Source organism: Manis pentadactyla, chromosome 12, assembly GCF_030020395.1.
Source record: "Manis pentadactyla isolate mManPen7 chromosome 12, mManPen7.hap1, whole genome shotgun sequence".
Taxonomy (NCBI): Eukaryota; Metazoa; Chordata; class Mammalia; order Pholidota; family Manidae; genus Manis; species Manis pentadactyla.
The window spans coordinates 64,830,144-64,855,868 of record NC_080030.1 but is presented as its reverse complement, the minus strand read 5'-3'; the positions used below and the strand labels follow the sequence as shown (position 1 = coordinate 64,855,868).

The 25,725-nt window shown below is 38.9% G+C and overlaps 1 protein-coding gene across 2 annotated transcripts in view; it reads left to right on the top strand.

Annotated features, from left to right (window-relative positions):
* Positions 1–3,505: 3,505 nt before the first annotated feature.
* Positions 3,506–25,725, top strand: part of RNF217 (ring finger protein 217) — a 152,535-nt gene continuing 130,315 nt past the window's right edge. The window contains exons 1-2 of one of the 2 annotated variants that reach the window (XM_036903900.2): positions 3,506–3,622; positions 3,899–4,477. In XM_036903900.2, coding sequence (XP_036759795.1) covers positions 3,602–3,622; positions 3,899–4,477 — 600 coding nt within the window. In that variant the 5' untranslated portion in view covers positions 3,506–3,601. Of the gene's footprint in view, positions 4,478–25,725 lie in introns of both variants that reach the window. The other variant, XM_036903899.2, reaches the window with a different exon arrangement.

Genomic DNA, 25,725 nt, shown 5'->3' with positions numbered 1-25,725 from the left:
TCCCTCATCTTCCTTCTTATTTTTGGTTTCCTCTGTTATCCAAGTATTTGAGCTTTTATTTTATAATTTGAAGGAATACACTGTTTTATTTCACTTTTAACTTTATGTCATAAAAGCCTGCTCTTTGTATTGTCCTTAGGGAATTTAGGTGGAAAAAGAAAGTGAAACAATTGCGTTCCTCTCTTTTCTATGCCATGTCCTTTATCCTTCCTTAATGATTCCAAGTTCTCTTCCTCCATGCGTGAAGAGGAGAGAAAATAGGAAAATGAGGACCAACATTCTCCTGTGTCTTTCAGAAGCAGACCTAGATAAACATTCCACTCTGCTCATTCCTCTTCAGAAAATGAAATTTTTTTTTTTTTGAGAGGGCATCTCTCATATTTATTAATCAAATGGTTGTTAACAACAATAAAATTCTGTAGAGGGGACTCAATGCACAATCATTAATCAACCCCAAGCCTAATTCTCAACAGTCTCCAATCTTCTGAAGCATAACGAGCAAGTTCTTACATGGTGAACAAATTCTTACATAGTGAGTAAGTTCTTACATGGTGAACAGTGCAAGGGCAGTCATCACAGAAACAGAAAATGAAATTTTTAAAAAAATTAAATACTTTCTATTTTTTACCTGTTTTGATAGTTGAAGGACTGGTAGAAAAGCAACTCAGGTATTTGCTGTATAATTATCTCATGGAGTTTAAAAGTTATGTATTTCTTCTCCACAACAGTTAAGAAGAAATTAGTTTTACCTTTAATGTGGAAAACTTAAATGAATCACTGCTTTTCTGATCTCAACATTTTTCTTATAAGTTAATAAATCTGAGCTCTTTAATTTTCCAATTAATGTCTGAATAAAAATTTTCAAGAGAACCAAAAACAACTCATGTTTAAAGGCCAGAATAAGAAAGGTGGTAATAGAAAAAATAATGTTCAGTGATGACCGAAAGTAGTTGACTACGTCAATTCTCAAACTTGACATTGTCTCCTAATAGTGAAGTCTTGGTTTAGGGAAGGTACACAGCTCATTACAGTTTAGGAAATATTGAGAGTTGAAACTGGTTGTGGCACATAATGCTCATGTTGTACTAATAACAGTGTACAGCCAGATGTGGAGCAGATGATCTCAGTTTGAGAATATTAAGCCTGTGGTAGATAAGTGAAAGTTATGCTATGGTAACTATATTTTCTAGGAATCCTTTTAAAAAGGTGAATCCTACCAACACAATCATCGTAGGTGCTTCACGCATTTCATTTCAGGGGATATTGATGGTAGAACCAAATTTTAACCTTGTACATTAATTCATTTCCATGCTGCTGGTGTCCCAGAGGTCCCAAATTGAACACCAGGGATTCTGGGTCCAGGATTCAGGCAAGTCTGGGTCTGTTCCGCAGGTGGAGATATGGCATGCCGTGATCTTTATTCACGAAGGCCAGATGAATCCATAAGGAGGAATTCATGGCAAGGAGAAGGGCTGAGAACTATGCGCAGCCTTCAGAAATTCCAGCAGTGACTTCTAGCTGTTTCAGCATCAAGGAAAGCCACTGCCCATGAACTGAAACCTGAGGGTTAAGGGGCAAAATGGTGGGCATTGCAAGAGCACGTTCTTGGAACATCCATGACAAATGTGTGTGGGGAGGAAATCCCAAAACAATGGAAAGACCTTGAGGGGTTTGACTCTTAGACATTATGGAGATATATTTGTTTTGTGTCCATTATTGTTGCTCTGGTTTTATTCTGCCTGTTGTCACCTAGAAAACACAAGTTGCATTTATATCCCTTTTGAAAGAACAGAGGAGTAGTTATCAGATGGCATACACCAAAGGCACATACACGTGGGCTTCTTGTTTGCCTTTAAAATGATAAACATTAGACATACCATTTAGAAAAAACAGCAGTTACCAGGAAATAAATTAGCCAAGATGAAAAAAAAACACCTGAACGGCATTTAATCTTCAGATAAGAATTCTTCATTCTTGGGTCACACTGATGAATGAGGTGTCACTTGGATGGATTTAAATTGCAAATGAGCATCAGACACACATGATAAACATGTCCTTTGGTTTTACACTGATTTCTTAGCATCGCCTTTCTAACACTTGTATCTGACCTGGAACATATTTTTGAACCACTCAATATCAATTTCAAGATTAAAACATTCTACACACTTCACAGCCCTTCCTATTACATGAATGTGTAAATTGAATTCCCTGTCAAGATGAAAAAACAAGGGTTGGCTTCCTAAAATATGTTTTCATTGGCTTTAGGGAACTAAAACATACCAGTCTAGATGACTAATATTTCCTGTAAAATAAAGATAGATCAACACTTAATTAAGTTCTGGCTCAAATATAATTGTTACCTTGGAAACAGTTTGGGGAATAAATATGGTTACGCTAATGAAACTCCTCATGATTCCCACCACTGATCAGTTTATTAATTAGACCAGGTCATCCTACTACCTTGTGCTACCCTTTTTGGAATATTTAAAGGGTTAAAAAAAGTTCCTAAGAGTACACTGAAAAGGAGGACAACGGGATAAATCTTAAATTAGTTACTTTCGGCTCTCATAAGGATTCCAGTTGCAGGAATAGGTTAAAAGTGCTCTTTGGCTTATTTACGAATTTCAAATATCCTTCCTACAAGATTAGGTAGAAAACAGAAGAGTTATTTATATAGCGTTTTGAACTAAAAATTCCTAATGCAGTTTCTCTGAATTCCCTCTTTGGAGGATTCAAAACTGCATGTACCCAAGAGAAACAAGAGAAACCAAAATCCTACTAAGCAACCGGCGTTTTTCTAGTTCCAGCTCTGAGTATAGAGTAGTTTCGTGGGAAGTTCCACTAACGCGTGGCCCGAAGGGCAGCCTGCCTGCTCTGGAGGGTTGTGTGGAGGCCGAGTGTGAAGTCTGGGCGCGAGAGCGCATCTCGGCTCTGAGATCACACCCACTCGGGGTGTGCGTGTGAGCGAGCGCGTGTGTACGTGTGGGGAGGTGTGCGCCGAAGGGGTGGGGTGGGGGCAGCGAGAAGGGCTCTAGGTGAAGCCGGAGGAGAGCGAGGTCGCCCGCCCGGGCCTCTCCCCCGGGGGCCGCGGTGGCTCGCCCGCACTCCGGCTGCCCCTCCCCGTGCGCGCCGCGGCGGCGCCACAGGCCCCTCGGTCCTTTGGCCACCGCCCTCCCGCCGCCCGTCCGGCGCGGCCCGCAGCGGGGACCGGCGATGGCGCGGGACTGACGGCCCCTGGCCCCGGACCCTCTGCCCCGCGAGGGGGCTAGCGGGGGCCCCGGCGCCGCCCCGATCTGTATGTGGGGCGGGTGCCCTTGCGCCCGGAGCGAGCGGCCCTCGGCGCCCCCGAGGCTCTGCCTCGCCGCCCCGGAGGACGACCAGGAGGAGGAGGAGCAGCGGGCCGGGCTGGGCTCCCCGCGCGCCGCGCCCGGGGAGCACGGGCTCCCTGGAGGGAGCTCGGGGCGTCCCAGCCCCGGAGGAGGGACCCGGAAGCAGAAGCGGAGCCGCGAGGCTAGCCGAGCCGCTGCCCCCGCTGCCCGCCGGCGCCGGGTGGGGGTCCCGGCGGCTGGATGGGCAGCGGCGGCGCCGGCCGCGGGCGGCGATGGGAGAGGAGCAGAGCACGGTGAGCGGCGGCAGCGGATCCCAGGAGGCGCGGGCCCCCGCTGGCGGCGCCACGGGCCACCCGGAGCCCCCGAGGCCGCGGGGGGACAGCGCCGGGGCGCCCGGGCCGCGCGCCGCCTCCGCGGAGCCCAGCGGCGGGGGCTGCGGAAGCGACTTGGGCTTGGCGGACGCGAGCGCCGTGGAGCCCGCGAGGAGCTGGGGGGCCCCGGGCGGGAGGAAGAGCCCAGCACCCGGGCAGCCCGCGGGACTGGCGCTCACCGGGCCCCTCAACCCCCAGACTTTACAACAGCAGCTGGAAGAGGAGAAGGAGGAAGCTGGGCACCGAGACGAGGGAGGGGATGAACAGCAGGAGGCGCCCCCCGGCGAGGAGCCGGAGCCCAAGGCCCGCGTCGGGGCGGCCGACGGGCTGGTCCTCGACGTGCTGGGTCAGCGGCGCCTGCCCCACGCCAAAGGGCAAGTCTTCTGCTCTGTGTTCTGCGTGGAGAAAGCCCTGCCTGAGGCCCCCACCGCGGAGCAGCTTTCGCCACCTGCATCGCCACCTCGGGCTCCGCCGGTGACGAACCCTCCCAGCTCCCCCTCCGCCTTTCCCAGCCCCCGGCTGTCCCTTACAACGGATCTCCTGTCCCCCGACGGCGGCAGCATCGAGCTGGAGTTCTACCTGGCGCCTGAGCCGTTCTCCGTGCCCAGCCTGTTAGGAGCTCCACCCTACTCTGGCTTGGGTGGGGTGGGGGATCCATATGCGCCCCTCATGGTGCTGATGTGCCGGGTGTGCCTGGAAGACAAGCCGATCAAGCCCTTGCCCTGCTGCAAGAAGGCCGTGTGCGAGGAGTGCCTCAAAGTCTACCTGAGCTCCCAGGTAACCTCAGCCCCTGCCCCCGCTCCTGTCCCCATTCAGCATTCCGAATCACCGGTGAGGAAGCGCAGCTCCCAGCCAGCCGCCTGCTCGCAGGCAGAGGTGATGAGACACCCGTGCGAAGGATCTCTCTCACTTTCTCACATGTCCGTTGTTGCTATTATATTATTATTTGTGTTTGTCCTCTGCTGGGTAACTTGACTGGAATTTAACTCTGCTTGAGCTTCAGGCTTTGGCTGCCAACCATGGAAGAAAGAGGGTACAGTGACCTGCCCTCTGTGCATTTCTTTTAGTGAATTGCAAGGAAGAGTTTGCTCAAAGAGGAGGGCAATGATTGTGCCTCACAGGCCTGGTATCCCAGAAACTAACAAATAGTGGGCATTTGTTTATATAACTAAATATGTATTGAGTTGGTGAAAAGAAGGGTTGGAATTAATATTTTAGGTCTCTGATAACTGAATTATTTACTTTGCTCCATTTATATATTCCAGAGAAGCGTAATTTATTTATTCCCTGGCCCTTGCCTACTTTTCAGTTTTCTTTTTCCACAGTAAAGTTGAAGTACTTTTCCTCACTGAAGTTTTACACCAGCAGAGTAATTTATTTCTTGAAGAGGGAACAAAACAGAATAAGCAAAACAAAGCAAGGCTAAGAGGTTTAGCAAAACAAGCCCTGGTGAAACTTTCTTCCCCAGCTCCTTATTTGAAAGCTTGTTGTTCCTTTCCTTGGAAAGCTTATGAGTGCAATAGACCTGGTTTACTTCACTGATGGTGAGTGTGTTTTTCCAGCAGTACTCAGTCTTCTGTTTCTGCCAGTGTTTTGCACAATCCAGAATGCCCTTTGATCCTGCGTCTGGTTGTTGTAGGCCTATTCATCTTTCAGAAACCCTGGCTGTTCAGGTGCCAACTTTTTTGTGAAGCCTTACTTCACCCTCCTGCCACTGCTTATATGCTCTCAAAATACTTCTGCATGTCTTACATGCACTGAAGTGGTTCCTTATATGTCTGTTTGCCTTGCTTGACTGTATGGACAAAGTCTTAGAGTCCCTGTGTCTGATTATTTCATGTTGAGTCCCTTTCCTGTAATAGTGTTTAATAATCTTGGCTGAAGCAAACTGAATAGGATTCCACAGTGTAGTTCCTCTGCGTTTCATGGCTAATCTATGTCTGTGTCTAGACTGAAAGTGTGTAGTGTGCCCAACTGAAAATGCAATGGGAAATTTAGACAGAATGGAATGTTACACAAACAGTAACTTGGCTAAGATGGTTGAGATTATCCACATGCCTGTAAGAGACTATGATTTCTCTTTCATGCTTCCTCCACAAACGTATTTAAAACCAGAGGCATGTCTGCTGCTCATTGTGGTAGTTTCTATGACATCACTGTCAAGCAGAGATTGGTGCCATCCATGTGCAAAGCCCTGTGGTGGGATTCAGACACTCTCAAAATATGGGCCCTGCTCCAATGAAGTCACTGAGAGCAGATGTGTACACAAGATCAATACAAAGTGGCATAAAATGAAATGTAAACAATAACAATAGTGGGTAGTATTTAATGTTAAATGCTGGATATGGATACAGTGGGTTTAGAAGCTCAAGGGAGGTAGTCATTGTGGACTGGGGTCCTCTACACGGCAGTTTGATTTCTTTAGGGTAGGCTTTTTCCTTAGAGAAGTTACATAGTATCTGAAGGTTGTCTGCAGGATTTATGATTGTATGTTCTTGACCTACTTCCAAAGTATTTCTCAGAACTTTCAGTAAAGAATTTAACTTCGTTTCAGTTCAATAAAGGATTTTACTTTTTTTAAAATGGTAACAACAAAAAGATGAGTCACGCAAGCCAGGCTTGCTTCCACCTCAGGGCTTTTGCATTTGTTTCTTTGTGCCTGGAATATCCTACTCCATGTCCTCCGGTTTGCTTGCTTACTCCTCCCACTTCTCCCTTGTCGACCAAACGACCTCACTGACCATCCTTTTTAAAGTTGAGTCTCACCCCACACTCCCAGTCTCCCTTCCTGCATTTTATTTTCTCCGTGGTCCTCGTGTATACCTAAGTAATTAATTTCCACGAAGCCAAAAGTTTGCATATGATTTGTTCATGGTGTATCATTAGCACCTAGCACGTTGTCTGACATAAAACAGATGCACAACTAACAGTTACTGAATTTATGAAGAACTGAGTGACAAAGAGAGGATGCGATTATCCCCAACACTCAGAGCTGAAAAGTAATACTCTACTTGGGCTCTAAATTCCACTCTGAGCTTCTTGATATTTAGCACAAAAATTTAATACAGACAGAAGTAATAGATTTGCTGAGTTTGTTGTTAAACTTAGAAATAAAGAGTTTTTAGACAAACTTTTAGCTTATATGAAAATGACATTTTCTTTCAGTTGGATAGAAATATAGACTTGTGGTTGTAATATTTCTGATCTGTGTTCATTCTAAGGTCCTTTCTACTCAAAGGGTCTGTGTGTCCATGCCACTTACCCTCTCTGTGCCTTAATTGTCTCATCTATGAAAAAAGAATGGCAGACCATGATCTGTAATGACCCACCAATGATGAACTAAAAATCAGACTGCAGATGTTTTGTTGCCTTACTAAACCAGATCACACGGGCACAGTAGTGGTTTCTTTCTCATTTAATAAGCTTTCTTGGATTTGACAGAAGCACATATGTCAAGCTTGAACTTGCAGGGCTCTTAAGACCTTTGAAATAAAACGTTGTATTTGAAATAAAAAGTCACTAGTGACTTTTTCTCCATTTTTTGAGTTTGTGTCAAATAGTGCATTATTTAACACCTTCAAGGAAATGAAGCAGAGTCCCTGTTAAGCATTTTATAGAAACATTAAAAATGCATACTCAGTGTGAGTTGGAATATTGCCTGGTTCGATTAATATTCTTCTAAAAGGAGACACTGAGTTCTTTGAAAGAAGGTATGAACATGGAAGATGGGAACTTGGATTTTTAGATGAGCCTTATTTCCTTTAGTGCCATGGACTGTATGTGTGGCAGAGGTTGATGGATAGATGTCATTATTTCAGTGTAGACACCGCAGTTTAGGTGGTGATTAAATAACTCCATACTATGGTTAAAAATAGTAGTTTTATTTTTCAAAATATAATTCTTTTCCAGTTACCGCAGTGACAGGGGCTGCAGGCAACCCTTTTTTGGAATGACTTTTCAGTACAATAGATACCATCCAGTTTCTGGTCGCCACATTGAAGGGCAGAACTTAAAATTGATAAATGACCATCTTTGGCACTGCATAGGTGTTGACTTGGAGTCCTTAGAGCACCATGATAGAGGTAGTGGGAGTCAGGCCCTTTATACCACCTGGGTACCTACATCTTTGGTATGTAATTCTGGGAGTGCACTGCCCCATGACATAGGTATGCGTGAAGACCAGAGCCAAAGCACACAGCCCCAGGGATGTCTGCAGTTTCCTGCAGGTCACCCAGCCATTGTAAGTGTTGACCTTCTCAGCTGACTTGGCCTTCACCACAGTTTCCTAGAGGAAAGATTGTTGCCTTCTTTGTTTCAAAGAATGGTGGTCCACTCACTTCAGAAATCCTCCACAGATGTATTTTCTTTATGATTTTGGTTTCAGACAGTAAAATCTGTAAAAATATGAAGTATCACTACTTAGTACTTTAGATAAGGAAGGAGAGAACTGGGCCTACTAAGGGCTTTCTAAAGGTAACAGCTGTTGTGGCTTTCCTCACTCCGCTTCACAGTGCTCATGATTTGCAGATGAATTTGAGTTGGAATGTATACACCTGTCAAATGAGTATTAATAGAGACAGGCAACACATTTCTTCTACAGATTGTGTACAAAACAGCTGCTAGGTGGTAATGTCCTAAAATGACTGTCTACTATAGTCACCCTAGAATCAGTGACCTAGGGGTGAAAGCTTATGTATCCTATTATTAAACTCTGAGTCATGCAGGCCTTTATGGGTAAAAGTGTAACCTACTTTGCTTTCTTTAAACTTTAAAGCAACCTGTATATTTTTGGGAACTATCATTCAGTGTGGAGTTTGAATGGTGCCATCTTCACACAGGTGAATTTACAGATCCTGTCATGCCAGGTGTGATTTTTTTTAGCCCTGGAAATGTGAAGAATGAAACTGAAATCTGTTAAATCACTCTACACATTTGAAAAGTGAGAATTGAGGCCTATGTAAGCTTATTTTGTACACAGAATTTGCATATATGTTGCATGGTCACATGTACTGGGAGGATATGACATTTTGACATTTGCTTTCATACTTTCCTGACTCATGCCCTTACTTTCCTCTTCTGTCTCTCTAATAATTGCTTTTTCTTTCACTTTTCAAAATCTGATTTTAACTGCAATTGATTTCTGCAGAGGAATCCCCTGTCAAGGGCTGAGCTCTAGGCCAGCAGGACCTGGTGTGGTGCTTGCCTGGATGCTTCCCTGCCTGGCTTTTCCCCCTGTCAGGAGGTGGGGTGTTATAGAGTAAGCCTTCACCATGCTCCAGCACCTAAGAGATCTCAGATGACTTGACTAGTACTAGTACTACTTACCCAAGGCTTCAGCTGAGACTTTGACAGTGGTGATTTTTTTTTTCTCCTAGAGTAGAGCTGAGCTTTTATACTTGAAGGCTATTTCTTACTCCTGATGTGAGAGACAGAAAAAGAACATTAGAACTTGAGTGCCCATCTTTTCGTGAAGCATTTGTGATGGGTGGTATAGATGGGTACCTGAGCAGTAATTTCTTATAATTAACTTATTCATTTATTAGTATACCATTTGTGCATTTAATGAACTTTTATTAAGTACCTGTATGCCCATTGCCATGAGATATCTATCAATGTATTAAATTCTCTCCATGAGCCATCTTAGAACCTTGTTGGAAGTATTTTATCCCCTGCTTTATCTGGTGGCATAAATAAGCTTTCCTTTAAGTTGCCCAACAGCTGTGGGTCTCTTTTTCTCTTCTGCTTCCTTTCTGGGAGGATTGCATTAAACCAGACATGGAATACCACCTTGCCTTTTAGTAAGCACATTGTAATTGCTCTTATTATGCTTAACCCAAAGTAATATATCCATTTTTTTCCCTCAGTACACGTATTTCTCAGAGCTCTTTTTAATTGTTGGAAATATAGTATTAGTAAATATCTTGCTTCTTTCAAAGTATTTATTACCTTAATTTTAAAAGAAAATATAATTTTGCTAAGTTTGTCTTAAATCATTTATGGCAATATGGCAAAAATCTTTAAAGTTGCAATACTTTTTGAAAAAATTATTTTGTTGAAATTCACTTTGTCAGAAGGGTGTTATATGATAAACTAAATGAACCTTTCTAAATCAGGTTCTGGCTTAAAATAAAAATTCATCATCTATAGGAAAATAATTCCTAGAATATATCATTCTCTTTCAGCCTTATCAGTATTATTTGCCCCATCAATTTTGAGGTAATTACATTTGAGTTTCTAAGTTTCCACAAGTAGGAACAACCATTTATTATATATATTGTATGATTTAATTTTTTTTAATAGCTCTTACATACCAGGCACTGTTTTAGGAGTTGGAAATACAGAGAACTCAAACAGATAAAGTCCCTGGTTATGTGGAGTTTATATAGTAGGCTGGGATAGACAAACACTTAAAAAGTAAATTATTTAATACATTAGGAGATAAGGGCTATGAAGAAACAGAAAAGAAAAGTGTGATAAGAAATACTGGGAAGGGGGTTGCTCTTCATATATTCAAACTTTGTGGGAGTTTTTAGGGAGAGTTTGTTTTACAGGGTGACTTTTAAGTAAAGGTCTTGATGGTAGTGAGAGATAAGAACCCAAGGATATCCAAGGGAGTGGCACATCTGAAGTTGCAGGGACAGGACCTTTCTTGGGGGTGACAGGACCAAGAATGGCCAGGTGATCCGTGGGGCTGAAGCATAGGGAATGAGCTAGGGAGCCGTAAGAAGAAAACAGGAGTGGGCGAGTTGTTTGGATGGGACTGTATAACCAAAGAGAATTTGCATTTCCTCTGAGTGAGATGGGAAGCAATAAGATGGTTTGATCTAAACAGATATGATTCAGCCTTTAAAAGAGATTACTCTGGAGATACACTGTAGGATCAGGAATGGAAGTGTAAAAACATCAAGCTTAGAAGACTACACCAGTAATCCACAGGAAAGAGGATGTAGTTCAGACTAAGATGATAGAGGCAAATATGATTTGAACTGGTTGAATTTTGAAAATATTGTGAAGACAGAGCTGGCAGAATTTGCTGATGATTGGGTATGGGATGAGAGAGAAAGGATGACTCAGGTTTGGAGCCCAAGCAATTAGAAGAATAGTGTTGCCATTTAATATGAAGGAATACTGTAGGAGGACTAGGTTTGGGGGGAATTAGGAGCTCATGCTGTTTGAAAAGCCATTTAGACATTCGTGGAGGGATGTTGAGTAGGCAGTTGGTGTCTGGCATTTAGAAGAGATCTGAATAGAAGATATGGATTTGAATGTTTGGGCATATAGATGATATTTAAAACCATGAGACTAGATGAGGTCTCTGGGGAAGTGATAGTAGATAGTGAAGGAGGATGGAGGAGTGAGTCTGGGCCCACAGGTGTTTACAACTATTGGTCCTGGGATGTATGAAGGAACCAGCAAGGCATCTCAAAGGGTGTGGGCCGGTTGGTTACACAAGAAGAGAACCAAGGCAGAGTGGTTACCCAGAAGGCTAATCTGGTGTTTTACAAAGGACAGCATCATCATCTTTGTCTAGTGCTTCTCATAGTTTCAGCAGGATGGGGATTGGAATTGACCTTCGGATTTCCCAACAAGGATTTGTAACCGTGAACAGTGCTGTTTTCCTTGGCATGCATGGGGCTGGCTTTCTGATTAGAGTGGGTTTGAGAAAACAGGAATAGCTCCACGTCTGTACTGTAGGTAGCGGAATATTATATAAGGAAACTCAAGGCAGGAAATTAAATAACCTGTCTCAAATCACACAGCCAAGAAATGGCAAAGGTGGGATTACATTCAGGTCCACTTGGGTCTAAAACCCATGGCCTACCACTAAAGGTAAAGGCTCATAATCAAGAGAGACAGAGTACTCAAGGAACAAAAAAGAAGTTTGTTTCTGCATTTAATGCTCTGCATTTAATATTTATGAGCTAAATGTATTTATTTTTCCCTTAAGTTTATATCTGTGTTGTACAAAATTATAAGTTTTTCCTGTCCAAGAAGGAAAGGAAAATACATGTTTTGAGAAAGTGGAAGGCTCTTGTCCAGGTCCAGAGAAAGATTTCTACCAAACTCAGCCTCATCTTCATTTAGAAAAATTAAGAGGAATTGAGTTTAGAAACTCTGAGGCTTGACTTACTGCCAAGTTTTAATGGCAGCATACTCTTCTGTTTTCTTCCTAACTCTCTGGCCATGCCTTTTGTTTCCATTTGAGCTTTATCTTTTCTTACCATCCCTTAATGCTGGTGTCTGTATGGTTCTATTAGGAGAGGACCCTCTTTCTGCTCCTCTCTCACTTTGTATATTATTGGTGGGACCATCTCATGCACTACCTCTGTGTCAAATGATACCTCTGTGCTCTTGCCTTCCACATCTTTATCTTGAGCCCAGGCCACCTTTCTCTCCTTCAGTACCATATAGCTGTCTCTCCCATGGACATTTCTGCTTGACTGTTCCACCCAGAGCCACCTTAAACTTCTCAAAATTAAATCTCCTCCTCTTCCTTCCCACACCACTAATGCCTCACTGCTCCTCTGGGGTCTTTTTCCCGTCTGTTGTAACCAGGTCAGACACTTGGGGGTCATTGTGTTCTTCCTCTCCCTCACCTTCCATATCTAATTAATCACCAAATCCTTTCAATTTTGTCTCCTAAAAATATTTCTATATTCTTCTCTACTTTTCTCCATTATTACTGGCTTTTCCCTTTCTTAGGCCTCCACCACTTCTCTCCTGGATTCCAGCCACAGCTTCCTACTTCATCCCAGGACCATTTCCAATCTCTTCTCCACACTACATCTGAAGGGTTCTTTATAAGGTGTTGGGCTGGACTTAGCACTCCCCTTCCTAGGCTTTCAGTGTCTGCCTCTTGCTTTTAGAATAGACTCTAAGCATAGTTCACATGTGCCTGAGTGATCCAACTCCTGTTTATCACTCCTGATTTCTTTCTCACCATGTACCTGCCTAAGCCTACAGCCATATTAAACTTCTTTTTGTTCCTTGAGTACTCCGTCTCTCTTAATTAAGAGCCTTTACATTTAGTGGTAGGTTCTGTCAAAGGGGGATCCACTTTCCCCCCTTATTCCCTCTGCTCTGTTTGCCTCTTTCACACTTACTCTTTCAGTCAGGGCAGCAGGCTTCTTACATGGAGGCTGGCTTCCCAGAGCCAGCTGTTCCTTAGGTAGTCCTTCCTTTGAGAATTTTTCTTGACCCCCTCTCCCCCAATATCTGAACTGAGCAGCCATCCAATATTCTTTGACAACCCTCTTTCCTCATGTTGAGATTCTTCTTATTTCACTGTATTAAATTGCCTGTTTCCTGCTCTGTACTCCCATTAGACTGTAAAGCTTGATGCATCTTTTTTGTTGATTAATTTCTTAGCTCTTAGCTTGTTGTAGGCATGGAATGAGTATTTGTGGAGTGGACCAGTTAATTTTGTCCATAAATAAATAATACACTGGAGGCTGGTGTTGTCAATATGTAAAGTATTAGAATCGATAGCTAAAATTATATTTTGAAATGAAAACCTCAACAGTTCATTGTCTTGCTTAAAATCCTGTAAGACGTTGCCGTAGCTTTATATGAAGTTCCCAGTTCATGACACTGCTGGTGAGATGTGACCTCTGCTCTCCTCTTCAGTCCCTCTCCCTTCACTCCAGCTGTCTTCTCTCTGGCCATAGTATGCTTCCTCTGGTTAATTTCTCCTCATCCTTCAGATCTCAGCCTCCCTTAAGTCGCCAGACTGGATCAGTCCTGCTGTTAATGATGTTGGAGTCCTTTATCATCTGTCACCATTGTATTTTTATCTCCTTCTTTAATTATATGTTTATGTCATGATTTGATGTTTGATTCATTTTCTGCCTCTCCCGACTATTCTTTGAGCTGCATTTCTTTATTTTTTAGTTTAAGGAATTTTTATTACTGATATTGATATTGCTTATCTTTTAATTCTGACATTTCTGTTTGAATCTTTTTTTTCTTTTTTTTTTGGTATCATTAACATAAAATCACATGGGCAATACCATGGCCACCAAACTCCCCCCCCCCCAAGTCCCCACCACACACCCCACCATAGTCACCATCCGTCAGTGCAGCAAGATGCCACAGAGCCACCACCCATCCTGTGTGCACCACACTGCCCTCCCTGTGCCCACCACCATGCCATGTGTGCCAATCATAATGCCCCTTATTCCCCTTCTCCCTTCCTTCCCACCCACCCTCCCCAATCCCTTTTCCTTTGGTAACTGTTAGTCCATTCTTTGGTTTTGTGAGTCTGCTGTGGTTGTGTTCCTTCAGTTTTTGCTTTGTTCTTATGCTTCACAGACGATGGAAATCATTTGGTACTTGTCTTTCTCTGCCTGGCTTATTTCACTAAGCATAATACCTCCCGCTCCAACCATGTTGTTGCAAATGGTAGGATTTGCTTTCTCTTATGGGGGAATAATATTCCTTTGTGTATATGTACCACATCTTCTTTATCCATTCATCTACTGATGGACACTTAGGTTGCTTCCATATCTTGGCTATTGTAAATAGTGCTGCAATAAACATAGGGGTGCATAGGTCTTTTTGAAACTGGGATCCTACATTCTTAGGGTAAATGCCTACGAGTGGAATTCCTGGGTTAAATGGTATTTCTGTTTTTAGTTTTTTGAGGAACCTCCATACTGCTTTCCACAATGGTTGAACTAGTTTACATTCCCACCAACAGTGTAGGAGGGTTCCCCTTTCTCTGCATCCTTGCCAGCATTTGTTGTTCCTAGTCTTTTCTATGTTGGCCATCCTAATTGGTGTGAGGTGCTATCTCATTGTGGTTTTAATTTGCATTTTCCTGATAATTAGCGATGTGGAGCATCTTTCATGTGCCTGCTGGCCATCTGAATTTCTTCTTTGGAGAAGTGTTTGTTCATATCCTCTGTCCATTTTTCAATCGGGTTATTTGCTTTTTGGGTGTTGAGGTGTGTGAGTTCTTTATATATTTTGAATGTTAACCCCTTGTCAGATAGGTCATTTACAAATATATTCTCCCATATTGTAGGATGCCTTTTTGTTCTGCTGATGGTGTCCTTTGCTGTACAGAAGCTTTTTAGTATGATGTAGTCCCATGTGTTCATTTTTTATTTTGTTTCTCTTTCCCAAGGAGATGCATTCAGGAAAAAGTTGCTCATGTTCATATTCAAGAGATTTTTGCCTATGTTTTCTTCTAAGAGTTTTATGTTTTCCTGACTTACATTCAGGTCTTTGATCCATTTTGAGTTTACTTTTATGTATGGGGTTAGACAATAATCCAGTTTCATTCTCTTGCATGTAGCTGTCCAGTTTTGCCAACACCAGTTGTTGAAGGGGCTGTCATTTCCCCATTTTATATCCATGGCTCCTTTATCATATATGAATTGACCATTTATGTTTGGGTTTATATCTGGGCTCTCTAGTCTGTTCCATTGGTCTATGTGTCTGCTCTTGTACCAGTAACAGGTTGTCTTGATTACTGTGGCTTTGTAGTAGAGCTTGAAGTTGGGAAGTGTATTCCCCCCCACTTTATTCTTCCTTCTCAGGATTGCTTTTGCTATTTAGGGTCTTTTTTGGTTCCATATGAATTTTAGAACTATTTGCTCCTGTTCATTGAAGAATGCTGTTGGCATTTTGATAGGGATTACATTGAATCTGTAGATTGCTTTAGGCAGGTTGGCTTTTTGACAATATTAATTCTTCCTATCCATTAGCATGGGATATGTGTTTCCATTTATTGGTATCTTCTTTAATTTCTCTCATGAGTTTCTTGTAGTTTTCAGAGTATAGGTCTTTCACTTCCTTGGTTAGGTTTATTCCTAGGTATTTTTTAGCTGCTTTTATAACCAGCACTTAGCGTGGAGCCAAGAATAATGTAAATACTCAATAAATATTTGTTAGAAAACTGAGTGAATGAGTGAAATTAAATTACAGTATGTTTAGGTTTGTGGAAAAAATTAAGTAAATATTTGAACCTGAATTTTTGATATCTTATTCCACAATATATTTAAATTTTGAGTGCAGTTGAATGCTGTAGCCTGAGTCTTTATCCTTGCATCCCATCTATCACTGAAGTGCTTCTTTAATTATAAAACCTATTCTGGTTGCTATGCCTCCTGCTTAACACATTCCTCCAGAACCTAGGAGCTTAAGATAACCATCTTGTTTTGATTATGACACGTGGGTCAGGAATTTGGGGAGGGCTCAGCTGGTCAGTTCACACTTGGGATTTCTCACGTGGCTGTAGTCAGATGTCAGCTCACTCACTCGCCTGGCGGCTGAGGCTGGCGGTTGTCAGGGAGCTCAGCTGTGCTGTCCGCAGGAGTGCCTACACGGGGCCTTGGCAGCATAGCCTCAGGATCGCAGGCTTCTTAACTGGAGGCTGGCTTCCCCCAGAGCCAGAGAGTCTCAGGGAGCCAGCTAGAAGCCACCTATTTTTTTTTTTTCTGTGCTAGCTTTGGAAGTCATTCAGCATCACTTGGGCAAAGCAGTCACAAGCCTGACCAGATTCAAGGGGAAGGAACTTAGACCCCAACTTTTTTTGTGCAAGTGTCAAAGAATTTGAGGCTGTATTTCTAAACCATACTGCTTCAGACAGAAATCAATAATGTTAAATATAGGTAGTAAGCCTCTTGATCCGAATTTTAATTTGTTTTTAAAAAATATTTCATGGCTTATCAATCATTTAAGTACATTTTTCCAACTTATATCATTATATTGATTAATATATTTCACTGTTGTGTATCTACATATTTTGTCCTTTAATAATTTAATAATAAAGTTCACTTAGTCTTAAGCAAAGTTTACAAAAAAGCCATTCTCTTTTAAAATGAAATATTTTAGATAATTCCATTGAAACTGCAGTATCTCAAGATCAAGGTCAACTGCTAATTATTCTGATTATTAATACCACTTAAAAGTATTCTATATAATTTCCTTTCCATTACATCAAAATTTTACCTTCAATAGTGATTAAAATATTATTTGTAAAAGTTGAGTATCTTTCTGAATAAAAAGAGTTAATATAACAGATACTTCTGTAGTCCAAGCATGTTCTATACAAAAATAATATAATATCTAATGACACCTTAAAATTAACAACCCTAAATTAATCTTTGTTAAATTGGTCCGCCATTGGATTTTTATTGGTTATGGTATTCCAGTTTGATTGGGTCATTTTATTATTTGATTAGTGTCATCTCAAATAGGTAACCATTTAAATTTCCAGAAGTATGTGTATTTTTCTCAGAAATCTCTTCCTGGTGGAGGATCTGTGTTCCCTCAAACAGAGGAGGATTATTGCTTTTACAATGTGCCTTTTCCCTCCTGGTTCAGGTAACTAAATTCTTGACTTACTCATTCATGTGAATGACTAATCCCTTTTTAAATCTTCCTAAGCTATCTACCTCAATAATATCCTCTACTGTAAGATTCAGAGGCTAATTATAGACTACCTAGCAAATTACTTCCCTTTTTATGTTGGTTCTTGCCTTATTTCCTCCCGTGATTATTGGCCATACTCAGTGTTCCTAAAGCTCATTAGCTCAGAGTTGTATGTGGCAAGTTAAATCCCCACACCCTTTTCCCCTGGTTGCTTACAGCTTTGAACAGCAGGGTAAACAAAACAGTTGCTTATAGTATTTCACCAGCATTTTGTTTCCTTTGATAAAGCTATTTTTCCCAGTGTTCACAGTTTAGTGTATTAGTTTATGTCTAATTAGAGCTGTTGGATCAAATCAGAAGAGATTTTGATATGGCCTGATCTTGGTGGACCTTTTTTATGTGAACATATGACCTCTACAGGGAAAGTGGGTTTCTTTACATAGTTCTGTAGAGAGTAGAGTTTTTAAAATTTTCTTCTCAGAGATGCCATTGGTGGGATATAACAAGTGCAATGAAGAGTTCTCATTTAATCTTATTTTTAACTAGTTTTACCCTTAAATGTTTTTTTTCCTTGTGTTACCATTTTCCTCTTCATGATTGTTTGTGAAAGGAACACTTTGAAAATAATAGCCTCCTAAAAATAAATATTCTGTGTGTCTGCTATGTTGGTGCTTTATGTTAAAATTATGTGTGTGTATGTATGTATCAAGGACTCAAGATTATTTGTATATCACAAGAGTATTATTTGCTGATCTTAGTTTGTAATCATCTAAATATAGTAATTTATAAGTACATTTGTGTTTCGGGTATAGTTTTAATCAACAAAAATACCAAAAATTAATATCCTTTAGGTTTACCTTTTCTTGTTTTTACTTATAATGTGTCACTTTTTGGGTCATTGAGCCATCACTCTTAAATGAAGGGTAGCTTAGAAGAAATGCTTGGAAAGGAAATACTTGAAAGAATAGTAATTTTTTCCCCAATACTTTTGCTTCTGTGTTTTCATTATTTTTTTTTTTTCATATTTTGGGTTTTCTGAAAAATAATTGTTCAGATATGCTTTCCTTTTTAAAATCGCTATCTTGACTATAGACTTGAAAAACTTGGAAACAGAATTTTTTCCTGCTTGAAAATCATCCAAATAAACTGCTTCAGAGTTTATTTTCTGATTAGTTGCAAGAAGAGTTGATTGGCATTAGGGAAGATGTGACTCTACTAACCGAGTTTCAGCAACAATCATTGAATAATTGGTAAATAAGACATAAAAGTAAGCACCCTTGACCCTTGAACAATCCAGGGGTTAGTTCAGTTGTGACACCTAGCCAGTTGAAAATCCCATATAACTTCTGACTCCCCAAAAATTTAACTATTGATAGCCTACTGTTGATCAGAAGCCTTACTGATAAGACAAAGTCAGTTAACATGTATTTTGTATGCTATATGTTTTACTATATCCTTACAATAAACTAGAGAAAAGAAAGTGTTATTAAGAAAATTATAAGGAAAATACATTGCAGTACTGTAGTTTTTATTGAAATAAATCTGCATACAAGTGGACCCTGCAGTTCACACCCATGTTGTTCACCAGTCAGCTATATAATAATTTAATAAGCACTGACAACAGTATACTTTTTTGCATCTCTGTATCTGTATGAAGTGTTTCAGTAATGACAGTCATTAAAATAGTGTATCAAAACAAATTGCATGTAGACCTTAGAGGGCCAATATCACTAAATGCTGAACCAAGATTTTTAAAAATAAGGAAACCAGTTCTAAAACATTGTTTTTAAAATTGAAAACGTTTTATTAGTGAAAGTAAGATATTTTGTATCATTAATCAATAAAATTAAATTTAAATTAAGATGCTAAAAAAAAAATCACTGGAACTTTTGGATTGTTCTGTTAAAATGTCCCTTTGGCAAATTATAATCAAGAAGAGTTGGACAGGGCCTTGTTGTTTTGTTCAGGGTGCTAATGAGGCGATGGTCAAGCAGGCTGGCTCCTTACAGGCTGGCTAACGACATGCTGATCTATGGCCATAAACTACCCTGAACCCTGCATAGTCATATACCTAGGTGACTGCTTCTGATTATATGACTGTAGCTGAGACAAGATGGAAGAAATGCTATTAACCTAATCACCACTTCTGGAAAAACAAATTGAAGCATATGTTCCAATAGATTATTAGTGAATTGAAGAGATTTTTATGTAGTCTTTTCCACTGGTCAAGACTTTGTTTCACTGTGGGCAAGTTATAGAAGATCTGTTCTCTAGTATTCAGTTGGTTTAAAGTAATCAAAGGGAATGGTTTTTTTTTGCAGCCCTTTGCATTTAAGAGGCCCCAAGTTGTACAACTTCAATATCAGCTACAGACTTTATTTTTCAGGCAGCATAGGATTAATCTGTTCAACTTGATTCTCTGTCATATTACATCTGTCTGGGATAGATTTGCTTGTTGGTTTGTTTGATTGGTTTTAATTGTTTCATTCCAGAGGCACCAGGTGAAAAGTCCCTAACCAAAACACACAAAAATCTTTTGAATAGGTGTCCATAATTGTTGTTTTACTGATCATCGTAATCAGTTTAGCAGAGAAATTGAGGTACCTATTTTTTTTTTTTTGCAATTTGCTGTTTTTAGTCTTTCCTCAATTTATTCTCAACTGTTTGTTTTCATCATTATTTAAAACAAACAGGAACTTTCACCTTCCCCTCCCCACAGATAACAAAGGTCTTTCTGGTCGACTTTCAATTCTTAGAGGAAGTTATTAGAATTCTTTGATAATTCTACTTAGTTCTTGTTCTTTGTAAAATTTGTTTTGGTGACTGTCCTTTGTTCCCTTAGTTAATTCCTATCTAATTACTGGCTTCATCTCTCCTTTCTAACTCCTGTTTCCTAACTGTGCTCACCTTTGGTGTCACCACTACTTCCTCAACCTTAATGGGAAAGTCGCTGCGGTCATGGCTTAACTGCACAAAGGCCATTTTGATTGTGGCTGTCCTTTGCTTTGTTTTAGTAAGAGTACATTGATAAAGTAACTACTTAAAGATTTGCCTTGTTAATTTTTAAATTTTACTTTATGCAGAGTAACTAAGCCCTCCACCCCCATACTTTCATTTGTTTATTTCGTGGAGTCCTGAAGTGTTTCCTCTAATTATACTGTGTTATTGATCATAAAACCAGAAGCAATTCATTTGAAGTAATAAAATGTCATGTGATTTTTTTTTAATTTATGAGAAAACCTCAAGTATTTATCTTTTTAATAATAAATTTGTTCTGTTTTCAGGTTGCCTAGATTTTAGAAGAACTTTAAGTCCTATATATTTGTATCATGACACGTTTTACAATTATCTATATAACATCACTGGATAAAAGTAATTTAAGGATCAGTAGGCTTCACTAAATTTAAAATATTTCAAATTAGGTAGTGTGAACAGTTGCAGACCCTGGGTAGTTCCTAGAAATATTTTAATAAGTATAAAACAATTAAGAAAAATTAATTTAAAAATTGGACTTTATGTTTAGAACTTTCTGTAAGTTCATAATAACTTATTTCAATTCTTTCAAGGATTTAACTTTTTTCCTGCTATATTAATCTTCCCCTCAAGAATCAACTCATTTCAGAGTGAATTCAGTGTTTTTTTCTCTGTAAGTGTGAATGGGATTTAATTTTTGGATCTCAACACTAACTTTTTCCTCAGAAGTACCTATTGTATTGAAAAATAAGAACTAGTTCATAGGTAATACAAGATAATTTTCAATATTTATTTCACTTTATAGATACTTTGGTATTTTCTATAGCAAAAATGTGGTTGATACCTCATGGGAAAATTCCATAGTCTAAACCTCACCACTGTCCACCAAAAAAACTATTCCTGGGTTGCATTCTGTGTAAGTAACACATTTTATGTAATAGTTTCTAACGGTTGTTATCTTGTAGAGTATTTATCATTAATAATATATTCACATGTGATGCTATAATAGGTAGTACTTGGAAACAAATTTAAAAATTGTTGTACCTACACTCCAAAGACTTTAAAAAATTCCTATGTGATATGAAACAATTGTTTCCCAAGTCATCTTGGGTACCAACCTCACTGATAAATTTATAAGGAAAAAAATGTCAAAAGTTGATGATGTTATGGATATGAAAATAATTTACTCAGTTTTGGTGAGAAGAATGGAAGTGGATTTTCATTAAGCAAGTTCTTTGCATAAGATTGAAGAACTATAAGGGGAAGTTATTTATTTCTTTGGCTAGCAGGTTTGCTATCTGATGAGAAAAGGGAAGAAGCATATGTAACCGTCATAGCAGAATGGCTCCTTTTTAGGGTGATTCTTTCAAAGGTAAAGAAGAGCTTCTATGTATTTCCTGTTAATCCTTCAGCCTCCACCCTCTCCCAAATATGGGTTCTTAGCTTGGTAGTCTTATCAGTTCATGAATTATCTTCAGAAGAGTTGTAAATGCCCTGAATTAATCAATGACTCCACTGATACAAGAACTTCTTTTACTTGCTCACTCAAAACAATTTTCCAACATCTATCCCTTCTTCCTCCAATTTCATGGATTGACAAACATTTTCAGTAGAGGACAAGATAGTATTTTAGGTTTTCGCAGGCCAAAAGGCAAAAATAAAGCATTATGTAGGAACTTACAAGAGAAAAAAACAAATTTCCACATATTTTTATTGACAAAATTGAAAATATAATAATAATAGAATATTTTTATTTTTAATACAGATCTAATAAGCAAAATGTAATTCTTTCTTTTGGGAGAACATTTTGCCTAATTGGGCTAAAAGTTAGGGTTCCCTATCATCAATATTAATTGCAAATATTAATTGCAAATCAGTGCTGATCTGTTTGGAGATTTTACATATTTCATCTTTAAAACATCTTTTCACACAGATATTGCCATATCAGCCCACTAGCATATGTGTATCATTACATTATTTGGAAGTCCTTTATGTGATTGTTTGATTTTTCTCTAATGTTTGCCTCTTAAGGTGTCATTACATTTCAAATTAATTTCAACTCAAGGGTAGGTGGAAGCTCCTCAACTGCAGTTAAGTGGATTTTTAAAAACATCTTTATTGAAATGTATTTCACATATCATACAATACACCTATTTAACGTGTATGATTAAAAGTTATTTAGTATATTCACAAGGTTGTGAAATCATTACCTCTAATTTTAGAACCTTTTAGTCCCCTGGAGAAACCCTATACCATTAATTAGCAGTACTCTCATTGTTCTGCCATTAGCATACCCATACTCTCTGCCCCTACCGCCCCCCAGATCTGAAGAAACCACTAATCTACTTTCTGTCTGTACAGATATGCTTATTCTGGACATTTCATATAAATAGAATCATATAATATCTGGTCTTTTGTGGTTGACTTAAATAGATTTTGAAATATGGAAATTTCCATTGCACTGATTCAAGTTCCAAAAAATGCTATTGGATTTGTAGTTTCAGCTCAGAAAGTATATCTGCTCTGAATTTGTGTCAGAATGGAGATCTTGTTTCTTGTTTTGTTTAGACAGTGTGAGAAGTTTATAAGGCACTGTGACATTATTTGTGACTCATATGTTGTCAGAATGATTTTACTGCAGTATAACTTCTGCATATATATACTATAGTTCCTATGATTTTAAGTCCAATTCATTTAATAAACATTATAGAGTTTTCAGCCAAACCTAATTTCTAAAGACAGTTGAAGATAGTTCTTCTCATTCAGAAAAATTTCAACCTGACCTGAGCACAAAGAACTGCAATTAAACGTAATGACTGCTGACCCATCAGACTGTCGTGTGGTATGACAAGTCAGGATGTTGCTTCCAGTCATGACAAAATTCAGAGTTATGGTTAAGACCATGAAAGTGAGTGAATTTCACTGGTGACACTTCCAATTCAAGAATGTGATAGATTTGAATATTTTTCATTAAGTTCCTGATGATGAATAACACAATGTGTAATCATAGCCTTGAAACACTTAAAATTTTCACTAGCTTTGTAAATTTCTCAAACTAAGCCTTTTTCCAATCTACACTTTTTACCATCATCCATTATAACATATCTTAATAAATTCTACTTCAGGTTGTACCAAATTTGCGTTTCATGAACTTCTTTAAAAAATCCTTACATTTAGTTGTTCCATGCAGACTATTTATAGAGGGTAATTTTTCTATCACTTCAAGCTCAGCATAGACTTCTTAAATAAAATAGCAACAATTAAACAGTATCTGCATATCTATTGACATATAAAAAGCCAAGGAAAATGACTTGAAATAATTTCTTTTGTTCTTATTTTTACTTAGATATTTTTTATTGAAGCAAAATTGACATTAAATTTTGTACCAGTTTCAGGTATACATCACAGTGATTCAATATTTTTATACATTATGAAATGCTTCCCATGATAAGTTTAATTACCATCTGTAGCCATACAAGATTATTGCAATATGATTGAGTATATTCCCTGTGCTGTACATTATATCTGCATGATTTATTTATTTTGTAATTAGAAGTTTGTATCTCTTAATCCCCTTCACCTATTTTGTCATCCTCTAAAACCTCCCTTTTCTGGTAACCAAGTTTGTTTCCTGCATTTATGAGTCTTTTTCTTTTTTGTTTTGTTTGTTCATTTGTTTTGTTCTTTAGATTCTGTGTATAAGTGAAATCACATGGTATTTGTCTTTGTCTAACTTATTTCACTTAGCATAATACCCTCTAGTTCCAACCATGTTCTAGCAAGTGACAAGATTTCATTCGTTTTATGTCTGAGTAATATTCCATTTTTGTGTGTGTGTCGTCTTCTTTATCCATTAACCTATCTATGGACATTTACGTTGCTTCCATATCTGGCTATTGCAAATCATGCTGCAACAAACATAGGGGTGCATACATCTTTTAGATCAATGTTTTTCTTTTCTCAATTTGCTGGATCATGTGGTAATTGTATTTTGAATTTTTTGAGGAAACTCCATATTGTTTTCCATTATGGCTGCACCAATTTACATTCCCACCGACAGTGTGTAAGGGTTCCCTTTTCGCCACCTCCTTACCAACACTTATTATTTTTTGCCTCATTTGATATTAGCCACTCTGACTGGTGTGAAGTGATATTGTAGTTTTCATTTGCATTTTCCTGATTAGTGATATTGAGCAACTTATGTGCCTGTTGGCCAACTGTATGTCCTTGTAAAAATGTCTATTCAAGTCCTCTGTCCATTTTTAGATGGATTTTTTATATTAAATTCTGTCATTCTTTATATATTCTGGATATTAACTTCTTATCAGATGTATGATTCACAATTATCTCTCTATAGTTTGAAATCCTGGAGTCTGATACTTAGAGCTTTTTTTACTTTCTTAAGATTGGTTTTGCTATTCAGGGTCTTTTGTGGTTCCATACAAATTTTAGGATTATTTGCTCTAGTTCTGTGAAAAATGTAATTGGTATTTTGATAGGGATTACATTGAATCTACAGATTGCTTTGGGTGGTATGGATATTTTAAAATATTAATTCTTCCCACCCATGAGAATGGAATGTTTTTCCATTTCCTTATGGCATCTTCAGTTTCTTTCATCAAGGTCTGTAGTTTACAGAGTGCAGGTCTTTCACCTCCTTGATGAAATTTATTTCTCCATATTTTATTCTGTTTGATGTGATTGCAAATGGGATTGTTTTCTTAATTTCTCTTTCTGATAGCTTGTTATTAGTGTATAGAAATACAACCAGTTTCTGTAAGTTAATTGTTTCCTGCAACTTCACTAAATTCATCTCTTAGGTCTAATAGCTTTTTGGCAGAATTTCTAGGGTTTTCTAAATATAGTATGGTATCATCTGTAAATAATTACAGTTTTACTTTTTCCTTTCCAGTTTGGAGGTCTTTTACTTATTTTTACTACTTAATTGCTCTGGCTAAGACTTCCAATACTACATCGAACAAAACTGGGAAGAGTCAGCATCCCTGTCTTATTCCTAATCTTAGAGTATGATGTTAGCTGTAGGTTTGTTATATATGGCCTTTGTGATGAGATATGTTCCTTTTCTACCCATTTTGTTCAGAGTTTTTATCTTATAAATGCATAGTAAATTTTGTCAAATGCTTTTTCTGCATCTATTGAGATGACCATACAACTTTATCCTTCATTCTGTTAATGTGGTGTATCGGCTTGACTGATTTGTGGATATCAAACCGTCTTGCATCTCTGGAATAAATCCCCCTAGATTTTGGGTTATGATCCTTTTAATGTATTGTTGAATTTGTTTGCTAATATTTTCTTAGGATTTTTACATTTATGTTCATCAGGGATATTGGCTTGTAATGTGTGTGTGTGTGTGTATGTGTGTGGTCTTTGGTTTTGGTATAAGGGTAATGCTGGCTTCATAAAATGAATTTGGAAACATTCTTTTCTCTTCAATTTTTTGGAGTAATTTGAGAAGGATATCTACTAACTGTTTTTTAAATGTTTGTTAGAATTCACTTGTGAAGCAGTCTGGTACCATACTTTTGATTTTAGTGAGTTAAAATTACTGATTTGATTTCATTGCTTGTAATTGGTCTATTCATATTTTCTCCTTCATGATTCAGTCATGGAAAGTGGTGTGTTCTAGAAATTTATCCATTTTTTTTTTC